General features: G+C 40.9%; 1 protein-coding gene across 2 annotated transcripts in view; it reads right to left on the bottom strand.

Moving 5' to 3' along the window:
• The window catches only part of LOC112455352 (SAM and SH3 domain-containing protein 1-like), a 307,929-nt gene that overhangs the window by 57,031 nt on the left and 235,472 nt on the right, over positions 1-15,426 (bottom strand). For both annotated transcript variants that reach the window (XM_025017210.1, XM_025017220.1), the window contains exon 4: positions 9,463-9,509. In XM_025017210.1, the coding sequence (XP_024872978.1) occupies positions 9,463-9,509 (47 nt within the window). The remainder of the gene's footprint in view (positions 1-9,462; positions 9,510-15,426) is intronic.

Raw genomic sequence — 15,426 nt, 5'->3', positions numbered from 1 at the left:
ACGCTTTTACCGCGTCGCGCCGCGCCGCCCGGTCGGAGCTCTGTTCTCTGTTTGTGTCGTTGTCATGACTACCATTCGCGTCGGCGAAGGTGGTGCGTATGTACACAAAAGTATCAGACCTTGCTCGTTTTTTTTTTGCGACGACGCGACGCGACATGTCCGCCAACGGGGTGACGTGAGGTTCGAGGTACACTTGTGCTCTTTGCAAAGGGGTTACAGCGATACGTATACGCGAGTTCACGTCGCCAAAACGATTACTTTTCATTGCTGCGTTCTTTTCTGCAATTCATGTCTGTCTACTGTTTTAATTGGGAGCGAAACGCTTTTTATTTCAAACAAGGAACGTTCACAGAACACGATGATGCCTTGGGAATCTCGAGGAAATATCGTAAGTACTAAGTCGTTCGTGTTTTATAATTATTAAAAGATAAGGCAGGATTTGATGGAACATTTAATAAGATAAAGCATTATGTCTGACAATTTAGTACCTCATTACAGCAAAAGCTAATCTACAATAGCGAATAATAATCATTCAATCACTCGCATTATCATGTATCACCTTATTCTTATCTAGCCAATTCTGTTACGGAATCCCATTATTTCTGAGCGTTTCCCATACAAGTATTGTCGATGCGTGACTCTGTCAGAGAGATTACGATCCTCGATCGCGTATCTTAATTGTATACGCTTTACGGAGGAAGTTATTACTCTTTTTCATTCTAAATTGCTCCGCGTTCCGGTAAATGCCGCAAAGAATAAGTTCCACCTGCCCGGACCCCTCTTCTCACGCGCAAATTAAATCGTTGCGCGCCGAACAATACGCGTGCCTAATTTCTGAAGACGCATAATGACAATAATAATACCGGCGGAGCGCGTTTCTGAGGAAGCCAGGAATGCGGATAAGGGGATAATGAGAATGTTTTGTAGCAACGCCGCCGCGGATGCAATCGTCGGGGATTCTTCGTGCCTCGTATAAAACGCCATTGTATTCCACGTACGGTAGCGCATACGGGAAACGACGTGGGTAGGTCCCCGCGGCCCGCGAACGATACTATTGGCGATCGCGATACCGTGATTGTCACGCGGATAACCCACGCATGCAAAGCAGTCGCAATTAAGCCAGGAATGATTTGCATAAAGGTATTGTTTAATGGGAGAGAACGACTGCGTGTAGGCGAGAGACAAGGGACAGGATGCGCCGGCTGAGAGGGAGTGAGAGAGAAATGCCCAGTGATGAGCTCACGATAATTCGATTGCATTCCGTTGCCTGTACGCCGGACGGCCGCGGCGGTCAATGTTCAACGGCAAAGCAGTTATCGGCATTGCAACCGGTGTCAATTAGCCGCAAATTGTAGCTGCGCAGGGTAAACACTTGCGATAAGAAATAACAGCCCGATTGTGACGAACATTCTCGCCCCGTGAGACGTCGATGCATTTTAATATCTATCAATGTGTTTCTTTAATACCTACGTCGAAGTCTATTCTTCCGCGATGGTGATCCTTTGATTTATTTTTACCTTTAAGATAAAACGCGGCACGGGAAAGAGATGTGTTATCATTATCATTATCAATCATTTACGGAAGACAGTATCCTATCGTTAATCGCGGAACCGCGGAAAAGATTAACGTGCGCGAAGCGCACAACGGAGAAATGATCGCGAGCGCGACGCGAAACGAGGCGTCGTGCTTTATATCCTGCTTGTAGGAAAGCAGGACGTCAATCTTTCTTAGATTAACGCATTCCCTACTGGCGTGCGCGCGCGCTCGTTCCGCAAGCGTTCGGGGCGATGATTTACGATGTTATATTTCCCCCTGGCGGCATTTGAAATGGAGATGTTTCAATGGCAAACGTCCGCGGAGGGAAGGACGGAGTTCCGTTGCGACACGGCGTCGTGAAAAGCAACGGCCTCGAGTAGCTGTTAGAGGAAACGCGGCTATTACGAACGTATCGAAGTTATTAATTTCCGTCCGCGCGCTACTACGTTATACCGTCCTCCCATCACATCCACGTCACCGTCCGTTTCGTTAACGAGCGCATCCCTTCGCCAGCACGTCGGTCGCTCCGTGACTTCGCGAAGGACACGGGGAAAGTTGCGCGAACTTGAATAAAATATTTCCAACTCCGTGAAGCACCGCAGGTACGCAAATCGCTTAGTCATTGCGCGATTGATCGAATGGCCAGACATATATTCCGACGAATAAATATCGATATAACGAGTATCTTCGCGTTTACTATACAATAAGCGGTACCGACATCGGTATTTCCGACAACGTTGTTGTAAAGATTAATATCTCAGTTATATTTTATCGCTATTTAAATAAGTAGAAGTCTCATTTTCAATAAATTTTCCAAATTAATAAATTTCATAAAAATTCATAAGAATTATATCTACAAAAAGATCTCAGCGATGTTAACCTCGTTATATTTAATTGGAATACACATGTTTATCATGCAACTTTAATAACAATAATAGCAAAACAAATAAATTTCAATACTTTTATATTTTTGAAATTTTTCGCTTATCAATCATTCACGCCTCAAAATTTTCCAACGTTTCATCAAATTCCATCAACGTTTTTCCCGTTACTTTCGCGCGAAATTTTTCCCAGATTCTTCCAAATTTCAAAAAAAATCTCCCAATACGATAACTCTGGAGATAAACCATACGTTCGCGAAATACAGAAGGATGAGATGTGCTGAAGAATCGCGCGCGAACTGCTCTATTTACCCAAGTTTCCTTATTTGCTTTGTTTTACGAGCTTTGCGCAAAGGTGGAGCGCTATAAGTCGTAAAGCAGTATGATGGCGTTGAAAGCATATACTCGTATCTTTTTATTACCTTCATCATTCAATTGATGTACCACTAAGAAAGTTAAGCTTATGCCGCTTTATCACCTACATCGCGCTAAGAGACTCGACTCGGCTTTAATATATCGAGCTTAATTCCTCTCCGCCGTGAAAGCACCTCTAAGAATAGCTTCTTTCGCGACGCTGCGTAATGGCCATAAAGTATCGCCAATCGAAGCGTTGACATTATGGAGTAATAAAACTGTGATATATAAGATTTTTCTGGTCACTTTTGTCGAGTCAGTAATAAGCATTATAATTACTTTATTCTATAAGAACGAAACGGGACTCAAAAATAATATTTATTTTCCGCTACATTTTCAGATTATTATACCCCCCCCCCCCTTTTCCGCGTTATATCGTCCGAGATGAAAAGCCAATCGGCCAAAGCAATGTCGCTAAAAGCACAATAACTGGGCCGCGAATCGCGACGGACAAATCGCGTTACGGCAATCATTGCAGAGCGCCCATGCGACTCGCTTTTTCCTCTTTGCGCGAAAGTTCCTGTTGATTGCCGGCAGTGATTCAATTGCTCGTACGGAAACACAGCCGGGACGCGCGCCGTCAGAGAGCAATCGCGTTAAAAAGCCTTGCCGTTGGATTTGTCGTTCGAGAAAACGCGTTCCGTTACCTCCTTTTTCCCCTTTCCCCTTGCCGAATGTATTTTCGATCGAACCCTTTAGTTAGACTGCAAAAAACGGCCAATGGAGTTGCAATTCGCCGCGTTGTTATCCAGACGCCTGAGGGTCGATCACACATCTTTCACATAGCAAACGACAAAAGGGGAGGGGAAAATAATTGAAAAGGAGTCTGATCGCATTAACGAGAAAAATATATTTCTGTTCGAGTCACTTTCAAGAGATTGACGTGAAAAAAAGCTAAATTTTGTTAAACTCCACAACAGATCTGATACGTACCAGTTTGTCTGAACCGTCATTTCGTTGCATTGTTGTACGAAAAAACGTAGAAAAGTTCTTTGAAACTAGATTGGTTTTCTTTTCATATCTTTCATTCAAATCGTATCTTTTCTATTATATCTTTCCCTTCATTTATGTTCAAAAGTTACTGATTCTTGATTCTCTGTGCGTCACCGTACGTATGTATGAAACTTTATAATATGACACGACAAATCTATAACCGCGTGTCACGGAATACAAACGGAATCGCCGCCGTTTGGATTTTAGATGAAAGCTCGGCATGTTGGTGCAATTCAATGTGCGGCGAGGTACACAAATGCGGTTCCCTATCGAAGTTCCAATCCAGACGGACCAGATCTGCTTTCCCGTAGATGCGTATTTAGCAATCAATGACCAAGGAATCAATCCACCGAGTAAGCATTCCAGCAATTGAATTTGCGAACGACTATCAATTTACGCACTGTACAATGCATTACGTGTCTTTATAACTTTTTTTAAAATAAAAATTAATTTTTTTATATAACAGTGCCAATATACAACGTGGGATAATATAAAATTTTTGTTGATATTAGTTGCAAATTTCCCACGTCATTTAATGCCGCTTCGGGAAATTTTAAGATAATCATTTTGAGATAAAATTCTAGTACCATGTTACATATTTACAAAAAAATGGAGTTTCACGAAGATACGCGCATTGGTATTTTTTATTTGAACAGGTGCTTGCATGTCGCATACGGAATTTCATAGCGGCTTCAAGACGCGAGGAGGACGATACACTATCGTCGGCTCCAGCACGACCGTCACAGTAAGCGGAACGTGACGTTGGCGAAATGCACTTGCATGAAGGATAAACGCGTCATTCTAGCTGGTTTCCATTTTGTATGAGCGATGAGTTTCGACACCAAAGAACGTTCAATGTTTTTGCTACAATAATCCCGCAAACATTGTTCGAGATCGATGTGTATGGCAATGCGCAGTGATTTCTTTTTTCTTTCTTAGCGCGCAAAAAAAGTATAATTACGTTAAAATCACAATAAACTCCATTATCATGAAGCAACTATCAATTATGAATTTGAACGATTATTGACGGAAAAAAACTTCTTAAGATGTGACAACTTTTAACAAAATTTCGAAAAACAATATCAGCATCAATTAACAGTTTTTTTATGTAAATCATTTATCTTCAATTATACATATATTTATAATAAGAGTTATAAACTGTTAGTCGGCTTGTTCCTATTCGGAAAGCGAAGACACGCACGTGATATCTCGAATTTGATGTACGACGCGCAAACGTACGATACATTCATTACCACTCATCCCGGTGCGGATACCGGCACTAGTATAGCGTGCGCATTACTATCCGAGGAGGGTAGAATATACACGCTATGCAAGGATAAGCGCACTTCCCCAACTTCTCTCTCCCTCTCTCTTTCTCTGTCTCTGTCTCTCATCGCCGCGCCTCTGCTTAGCCGCCCACCTCTTACTTGGATTCCAGTCCAGACAAACAGGCTTGCTCTCTCACAGTCCGCGCGTTTCGCCAAGCAAGCACAACTCGCGCGAGGGTATTTGCGTATCCCGGCAACCCCCACCGAGATTCAGGCTCGGTTCTGGCTCTCTCGGCTCCGGTTCGGTTGGTCTCCCCGCCGTTGTGTACTACGCGACAACTGCTAAGTGCTGGCAAGCAATCCTGGCATCGACGTCTCTTACACGGAATTACTGTTAAGCGCGCGCCGCTTCGCGCGTTTCCGCCCTAAACTGATTAGTCCCTACGATTCAACGGAGTATCTCTACCGTGCCGTGCCGTGCTGTGCCGTGCGGTGCTGTGAGGGGCAGGATCGAGAATTTCACGAGGGCGCCTGAGAATCAGCTCGTCGCTGGTCAGGAACGCCGGAAGACGAGTCGAGGGGTGTCAACGACTTCGCCATTGAACGTCGGGCACGTCGACTCGAGGAATTTTGAAATTTAAGCAAGAGTTACGGGAATCATTCACAGTAGCATTTATTCCGCTACGATGTAGATTCCTCCCTCCATATTTGATTCCGTATGAATGCAAAGCATTTTTATGGCTTAGAACATTTCATAGTGGCAACAATAGTAAATATTTTTTTACAAATATATATCATATATTTAAGGAGTACACACGAGGACAATACATCTTTTGTTTCAGAAAATTAAATGGAAAATATATGTTTCCAATAAATCAATTAAATTGAATTGGCAACATATATGCTGATCGAATAAATATGAAAAATATGATCAAAATAATGCTTTTATAAAATTGAGCTCACACTCCACCCCAGAAAAAATTAAGATTAAAATTTGTAGAAGCAAAATAAAACATTCAATTAAAGCGAGATCTGTTTAGCAAATATACTAATAATGTTCAACTAAATAAATAATCAAGAACTTGAACCTTTTAATAGAAAGGAGACAAAAATAGAAAACACGTTAGTGTTTAAGATAAGAATATCATCAAGAAGCAAGAAAAAAGGGAGATAGGAAAGGAGGGAGGAGAGGGAGAGAGAAAAAACTCCATCTCAATTATGTATTCATAGCTGGAAAAAATATAACGCACGAGAGTGGCGGTAGAAGTCAATAGAAATGAAATATCAACGCTAGGTCCCCCGTCGGTCCTACGGTTCTCTCTCAGCCGCCTTTCCAATACGGGATCTAAAGTGTTTTTCGATATCACGAAAAATTCCGCCGCGCCACGGCGCGCATTCCTCGTCTTGGTTTTATTTCTTCTCTCCCGGGCGCGAGGCCGATTGCATGCGCTCTAGTAATATAAGTACCTTCTCGAGCGTGTATCTCACCGGTGAAAATCGGTGGTGGACCCGTGCGCCGCGCCGTCGCGCCCGAAGGAAAATACAATCGTAACGTCGAATATTTCTTACATGCGATACGATATATGAATGATATCAGATAGCAGTAAATATTCATTCAAAAATGCCTTATTGTCATCTTTATAATGCAATCGCGTACAAGTAGATGCAAAAATATTATATTGCGATACACTAAGGCTTGTATTTATAATCGATAAATTACGCGAATTTTGTATCGAAAAGCATATCAGATGAGATACTCAGAATAAAGTTTCAAAGATACAGACAGTTCAATGGTCACATTTTAATTAAAGATTAATTGAGATTGTACTCAACTAAATGTGAACAGTAATACGCGCGCAATTTCTCCCCCGTGAAATTTAGAAGAGAATTGCAAGCGCAGTATATTTTAAATGTAAACATCTATGTATTATTAACAAATAACCGATATCTACGGGTTTCCATTACATTAATTACTTAATCCGATGATTCGCGTATTGCTCCACGCTAATCCAAAAGTACTGAACAAATTACATTTAAATTAACAAAAACGCGATGCGAGGTACAATGAAATCTAACAAGTCTCAAAGAAATTATTATTGCCCGTAAATAACACGATAAAATAGTATATTTTATCGTGTATAATTTATAATCGCGCGAAATTCTTGGTCTAATAAACAGTCAATACATTTACAATCGTTAATCGCGGGAGTTAATCGATCACGCGCGTTGGTAGTAGCTAATTGTTCGAAATAATCGCATGAGGCCTCTTCTGGCTTTCGACACGATTGCGTTTCGATGGGTAAATGCGAAACAGTACGCGCTGTCGACTCGAGTCCCGTCGCGCGACACACACGGCGCGGCTTTGCGTATCAAAACAAATATCAAGGCAGAACATAAGCCAGCCTTATCGACACGAAATATTTTTTTAACGTATTTTATGAAATAACTACGCCAAATATTCTGTTTTTTTTTTGCTTTAAAAACATTCTTAGACTTCAAATCAAGTTTTTTTTTACTTTCAATCATTCTTTTCTCAAACTCTCTTTTCATCTCTAAAAAATGTTACAAGATTTAAACAATATTAACATACACATATAATTTCTTTAAAATCATCAATTGTTGAACTGAAAGAAATAAAACTCGGACAGTGTCTTAAGACAAACTTCATCTTCTCAATCGAATTGTGATTGCGAATATAACTCAACAAGTAACTTCAAGACAAATGTTTCAAGACTTATTTCTTCTAAGTTCTTCAGCTGAAAGCGATAGAGTAAATATTATATAATATCACGAGAACTAAAGATTCTGTGTATTATCTTCGTCTTTACGCATCAAATTCAAATTACGTTCAAGTTCAATAAAATCCTATTACTTTGTGTAAATATCAAAATTGCATGGAAATAATCTCTTAAGTTTTCGCTGCTATAAGTAGATTCACGAATAATAACATTATCATTCTTGACGATGTTAAGAAGCTTAAGAAGCTATGGGCAACCGCAAGTTAAGCCATCGACGGACTTCTCCCGGTTTGAATATGGGATTACCAGGTATATGTTTCTCGATCGATATTATCCGCGTTTTACATAATAAACGAGGTGCAGAACAACGGCGTTATCCGATGCGTACAACACGATATCACAGTATAAGTACTGTGACGATACCAGCTTGGAAAAAAAAAAAAAATAGTGGCGATCGACTATCAATTGCCAAGACGCGTGGCGCGAGATATTTCTATATAACGACGCAGCATTCGCTGCGTATCGCAACAGCGAGGAAGGCAAGCAATGTCAGTTCGCGATTGCTCCATTGTTAGACCATTTAGATATGTTTCATTGGTAGAGACGTGCACGAATGCGATGTGGGTAGAGACGATGTGCCTTGGCCCTTTAGAAATCGTACCGCGGGAATCGTATGCATGCATTCGCCGCGGGAATCGTGCAAAGCATGCAATCGATGCATTAAATAAGCTCCCGCATTCAAATCTGATGTAGCCTGGCTTCTTTCGTAAACCTCGCGTACCTTGGTGTATAGTTTTCTCAATCCATTACGGAATTACTGCGTTCCCGTAAAATGATTTCTACACCGCGAATACGTCAAATAAATCAAGCGAAAGAACGTAATTGAGGACTCCGTGTTCAAAATGCTCCTCTATTAACCGGCGTAATTTATGTTGCACTGTCATGGAAAGTTGAAAGTATGGAAGTAATATACGAAATAATTGGTTTTCTGACACTGTAGACGCAATATTATTAATGCTATTGCGATTAAATCAGTCATGAGGATAACATTTTTATGCAAAGTACATTCTTAATAGCACGAGACATATAAAAAATAGGCTACCAAAAGTAATATTTTTTCGATCCTAATGATAACAGCAATAGAGTAATGACAAAATACGTACGTTTATTATAGACGTCCTTAATTGCAACGCTTTACTATTCAGTACCTTGCTTTACTATTCAGTAATTAAAGCGCATAGGCTAATTACGGTTAGTAGGGTAATTCACGATCAATGGAGTTATTTATAGTTCAAACGACCTATTCGTGTGTTAATGGCGATATAAAATGTATCTATGTCGCTTGATATCTTGATATCTGAATTTATCGCCGAATAAAAATACAACGTTACGTTAATAACCCGCGCATTAGTACCCAGATGGCTATATGTCGGCCGCACTCGCGGGTACAATACTTGTAAACTCGTGTACGCGTTCCAGTTTCCAGTTTCCAGTTTCGCTTCGCAAATGAAAGGACAAAGCGACGAAGCGACCGACGAGGCGGCGCGAGCGGAGAGGCTCAAGTTTTCTCCTTTGCGCCTCTTAAATCTTAAGCAGAGACAAATGAAGCTGCGAAGTCTAGGCGCGACTTACCGTTAGGAGGGAACTCGTAGAAGAACGCAGATCTCGGGCTCAGACAACTGTAACAGAGGAAAATTACGGTTAAAATATGCTAACAATTAAAGGAACGACGCGGCGCGGCGTCCGCGCCGCTTGGCAAACCGCCCGGGCGTCTATGCGCTTTTCCGCTCCGTTTCCCATTCGTTTTCACCCGCAGCGATATTTCGCCGTGGTTACCGTCGCTTACCGAACAAACACGGTCAATACACCGGTCGCATCGAAGTGACGCGGGTATCGATGTTAAGCGTAATAGAGTGATTGGTCGTCGGGATTTAATACTTCCTTTGATACGCGAAATGGATCGACCAGCGCGCGCATTTCGATACTATTACAAGCCGATAATAAATTCACCAGTGTTTACAGGGTTAATTTCAATTTAGTTAATACGTATTATTTCAATTTAATACGTATTATAGGCGCGATTTGGCTTCTCGAGTTTAACGCAGTCATTTGCGTAATGCGTGAAATAGTAGTGAGAATTATTCGCGAAACATATTTTCCTACGATGACTATCTTCTACGAAACATAGAAAGGAAAAAAGTAGAAAGTTAAGATAATTATTTGACAATATTTTGCGTAAATTGTTTAATGCTTATATATTCTGTAATCCAATTTTTACTTTGACTAATAATGCAAATTGTGTTAAAGTTGATAAGTTCAATTTACATCAAGGGTGAAAAGATTCGATATTTATATTTCTTAAATAATATTGCATTATATAATAACGGAAAATGGAAAATTGTCCTCTTTATGCAGTAAATCTTTCGTATTTTTTTTTATTATGTGTCTATTTTTTATGACTATGATGAATGAAACGAGATACCAAAATCATCATGCAACAGTAGATTTAATTTAGTAATAATTATGATCGCTTTTTTTTAACAATTCTAATTAAAGAAATCTTGCTTCCGCAAATGTTGTTCATGTTTAAAGTCGTGTAAAAAAATTGAAAAAACAAATAAAGAGAGAAAAATAGTACCTATGTGTGGCTTTGCGAGCTAACGATATTAATTGATTTACAAGATTAACCAACCAGATTATTTAATTGAAAATTGAAAAAAGAGGCTATTCTAAATAAATAATAGAAAAAAACATGACTATTTTTTGCTTCTATTATATGTAACAAAATTTAGAGTTGTCATTCTTTTTCTAGAGTTCTGACTGCATATGAGTAATTGACGAACGAGTAATTGAAATATAACCAACGTGATGACACAGGTGATCCTTTTCCATTTAACCGTACGGAAGGGTACGCGTAAATTCCAATGTACGTCTCGGGACACGTGAAGCATCGTGTCGCCGTAAATGGCGGTATTTGCCGAAGTATCCCAAGTATCTCTCCCCGAGCGCAGTCGATCTCTTACGGTAGATCACGCCGGAATGTGCGCGCGCGGCGATTTCCGGCGTTTCCAATGTTAAGGGTCGAGCGCGCACTAATCGTCTTATTGGCTGATCCAACGTTCCCGGTTTCTATCGAACGTCCTGCACAAAGCGATCCAACGGTAGGAAGTCGAGAAGTGTCGCGAAGGGTACAAACACATTGCGTACGACGGTACGACGACGCGGGAAGGACGATAGCCCGAGGGATGGAGAGAGAGAGAACGCCGAAGAGAGGTCGGTAGTTCACGTGCCAGAGAATCGGTAATAGCGCGTCGTATCTTGCCTCAATGTATCCTGATACAACGCGCCGTAATACTAACCGCATACTAATAGGATCCTTTGACGAAAAGCTAACATCTCTCAGCGGGTAAACCGCGCTGCAATTCCGGTCGGGCCACTCCCGGCCTTCTCGCCGGCGCGGCGCGGCGCGGCGCGGCCGGCCTTCTCTTCCTCTGTCTCCATCTACGGTCCATCCGGAATCGATTGCCTAGAGTGGCCTCTTCTCCTCAATGGATTCGTAATAGATTCCGCCGACAACACAGTACAAACGAAGAACATCCCTCTCAAAGATCGGCACCGCGCTCGGAATTCGCAATAGGTATATAACTTAGCTATTATTCGTAACGTCGATTTCACGAGAGATAACAAAATTTTTGCTGGCAGTTTAATGAACTTGTATGAAAGAAGCAAAACGTAGAGAATTTTTCGCTTCCCACGCGATTAAATCTTCGAAAAGTTATTAAGTTACACATTATTGAAACCCGAGAGTTATTTACTCGAGAGTAGCAAAATCGATCGCCGCCGATTTGTCACGTCGATTCGAACGTACAACTGTATTGGGCTTCCTTCCTTGTTAAGCTTATAGCATTCCAGACTTAGAAGGAACGATTGCTTCTTTCTTAGATAACAGCGAACGTCGCTATGTGCCAAGTAGCAATCGATTTAGGGCTGTTAAGAGTCATGATTACCACGGCGAGAGTGGTCGTCGGAAGGACGCCCGTACTTCCGAGTTGAACGACACAAATGGATGGTAAAACGTTTCCGCCGTCCGCGCGGAGAATCCTGATGAAGCCGCAGAAATGAGAGTAAACGGAAGCTAATATAAAATATGCAAGACGGCCAATATCGTGAATGTTTCGTGTATGCGATTGAAAACTGCAGGAAGCTCCACTCGCTTCTGGACCTGTTCGGTGTCGAGGCTCGCGAGAACACTCGGATATGCAAATTCTTCCGATGCAGCCAGCGCAAGCATTTCTCGACCGTTGCATTTTTCGTGTTATTTCTCACTTCTTGCACGCAGTTTCTCCAGGAGATGGATTTTATATTCACTTATATATAACGTTTTTCCCCCGAAATGTTCCTGGAGTCTTATCAGACTTATTTATGCATCTTACATTTCTTTTCGAAATATTATCGTATTCTTTTTTAAAGCTTCTTAGTTCACAAATTGATATTCAGAAAATCAGTATCTAAAGTAATTAGGAAGATTTATTAAGATAAACTCTCTGATATTTTAATGTACCTACTTAAAAAGACACTTTTTATCGTTACTGTCGTAATGACTTATGATTCTCATATCTCTCCTCATGAACTATTTGAAACTGATGTGAGGCAGTTAAAAATCTCGTATCTTTTGCATCCATAGCAAAAACGCATATTGTATAATTTCATGTTTTTGGAAAAAAAAAAAGATACGGGAAGGTTTATTTTACGTGGCATGAAACATGGCAACTAGCTAAATTGCAAACTAGATTCAGCATTTTTTATGGGTGAAGACATGCTTGCGGTTGATGTCGAATACGTAGCGCGCAGTTGGCAAGAAGGGCATAGAAACGGCACGTATCCGGTTTGCTGCATTAACGTGATTCCAGTATAATCACGCGCGATACATTTGTAATAATGAATGAATTTACGAGAGAACAGCAGTTCTCGTCGTTATTCATAAGCGCGATTCTCGTTGAAATTTCAACAAAGTCTGCTGTTTTTGTCTGACAAAAATAATCTCGCGTTTCATATAAAATGCATATTACCGCGAAACCCACATTTAGCGTCACGATATTGGATTACGCTTTTAACAATCGGATTTCTTTCACGCACGAAAAGTAATAAATATCTAAAGGCCATTGCACGTAACAAAGTTTTAGTTTTAATCGTAAGGCCGTAAGAAAATAGACCAATCACTCGATTATTCTTCAAGCGCGAGAAGAATAATCGACTGTGATTGGTCTATTTTCTTACGGCCTTATGATTACAACTAACATTGTTACGTGCAATGGCCTTAAATTTAACGAAATCTCTAATCATCAGCGCTTCACGGTCACATATAGTGCTGATGCAGCGTTTCACAATTTTGACACAGAAACAAGATTCAAATATATACGACGAGGTAAAATAATTGCAAATATGGTTTTAATTTTGATACTAAAATATGAATGTAATTAAAATATAAATTTTCGAGTCGAAAGCATAACCGCGTTAAACAATGGCCCTGGGATTTTACTAAAATACAAAATTTATGTAATCTTGCTGTTGCAATTTATATATAAATTATAATTATATGTATTAGTATATTTTAGTATTTTAATAAGTATATAAAATAATAGCAGCAAAATTATATAAAATTTGAAACAAGTTTTTTTTTTAATTATTAATTCTATTGTCTAATGTGCTCACAATACATTTATTGTTATACGTAACAAAAAATATTTCTTTTATTAAGTGAAACATTTTTCAAATAAGCCACATAATTGTTAACGATAATCATAGCAGCGACAGTAATAATAGAAATAATTTTTTAATGATCGTCCACTCGATATATTATCAATAACAAACAGCTTCGCAAAGGAAATAATGAAGCATCCTTTCGAATAATCAGGCTAAGCGTACAATTCAAATCCTGCTACATTTGGAATCGTTCTGCGTCCGGCGCCGCGTGTAAATACATCTGCACGCGAGGGTCATACGTGCGAGAGACAACGACGGTTCCGGCGATTCCCGGGAGTTTCATCCGGCAGATTGAGGAGGGTGGAGGAGCGCGCGGGGGATCAAAAAATCTGTTTTGTCCTGCGGGGAAATCGATCGGCCGGAACGCGGCCCGACACAATCGCAGGCGAGCCGGATGCGAGAGCGCCGAAATATGGCAAAGGACTAAAACTGCGATTACACGCGGGATAACGGGCGCGAGGTCGAGAGTTTCGCGGCGCGGATAATCGAGCACGCGCATTCCGGCGACGCGACGCGACGCGATGCAACGCGATGCGACGCGGCGCGACGTATACGCCGACGAGTCGATAGGATTACCTGGCCGTCGACACGACAAAACCGACCATCGGCCGTGGCTGTCAGCACGTCAGTCAGGCTTTACTTCACCGCGTTATTGTCCGTTTATTAATTTATGACCACGGCCCATGCGATTGTTTATAACGCGAATGTTCCGACGACCGGGCACACGCGATTGAGCCGTTTGGCCTGTCGTCAAGCAGCCAATGAATTCTATTATATAAATTATTTCGAGGGCCTTTTATCATTAAAGTGATATAGCGACATATACACAGCGATCTGTGCTTCATAAAGCACTGCGTTCAGCTTGATAGAGATAATAAAAATTCTCAGCCGAGAACCAAGTGTAAAAGAAAAATCAAGAGGCATATAAATCATACAGAAATATAGCAGTCTCGTGAAAAAAGATTTGAATAAATATGCAATCAGAATAAGACCTGAGTAAAAAGAGTTTAATATATCTATCATCACGACGTACGGTTCATGCGCACGAATTGGCAGATAAATCCCGCAGGAAACGAAATAAGACGCGCATGTCCGAAAAAGAACTTGACTGGTCTTCTACTGCATTATGATAATGATGTTGCATTCGCGCGGGCAAATACCTCGGGTGGAAAGACGTGACTGGCCGGCCAGGCCAGTCGGTTGCATCATCGGCGAGTGATCGTTAAACGCATCATCGACCGTGTGACAAACGGCCGGCGGTTCGTCGGCCATGTGCGCAACCGCGTATAATTAATGCAAGCGATCCATTCGTCAATCGGACGCGATATCCATCTACGCGTTGCTAATGAATTCCGCGATCATCGTCTAGCCGCTTCGACGCGCGTTTCGACAGCAGGCACGACGGGATTCTCTCGCACGAGAGACCGGATAAAAGCGGTTGCGTGCAGGATCGGTTGCAGAGTATACTTCTCTGCCTCGGGAATTTTTCTAACAATCAGATTATATTTTATCTCAATATTCATTTTTTTTTTTTTTTTTTTTTTCAATACTAATCGTATATTTATTTTAAGTATTTTGCAGAAATTTATTACTTAAAAAAATGTTTATTTTATTAATACGTCCTAGATGCAATATAAGTTTATTCGTAGATGGACAACTCGTTTGATTGTGCGATTCGCCATTACGGTGAGAATATCATTATCGCGGTGAGTTTATTAGAAATTGTTACGTCTATCGCGTGAAAGTCCTCGGTTGAAACATTAAGCATGAAAGGCGACGCGTACCCCGTCGGCTGTTTCAGTGTTTTTGCAAGCCTGTCTTGTTACGATACCA

The sequence above is a fragment of the Temnothorax curvispinosus genome, unplaced genomic scaffold (assembly GCF_003070985.1).
Source record: "Temnothorax curvispinosus isolate PA1 unplaced genomic scaffold, ASM307098v1 QBEX01000525.1, whole genome shotgun sequence".
NCBI classification, from domain to species: Eukaryota; Metazoa; Arthropoda; class Insecta; order Hymenoptera; family Formicidae; genus Temnothorax; species Temnothorax curvispinosus.
This window is presented reverse-complemented; position numbering and strand designations above follow the sequence as displayed.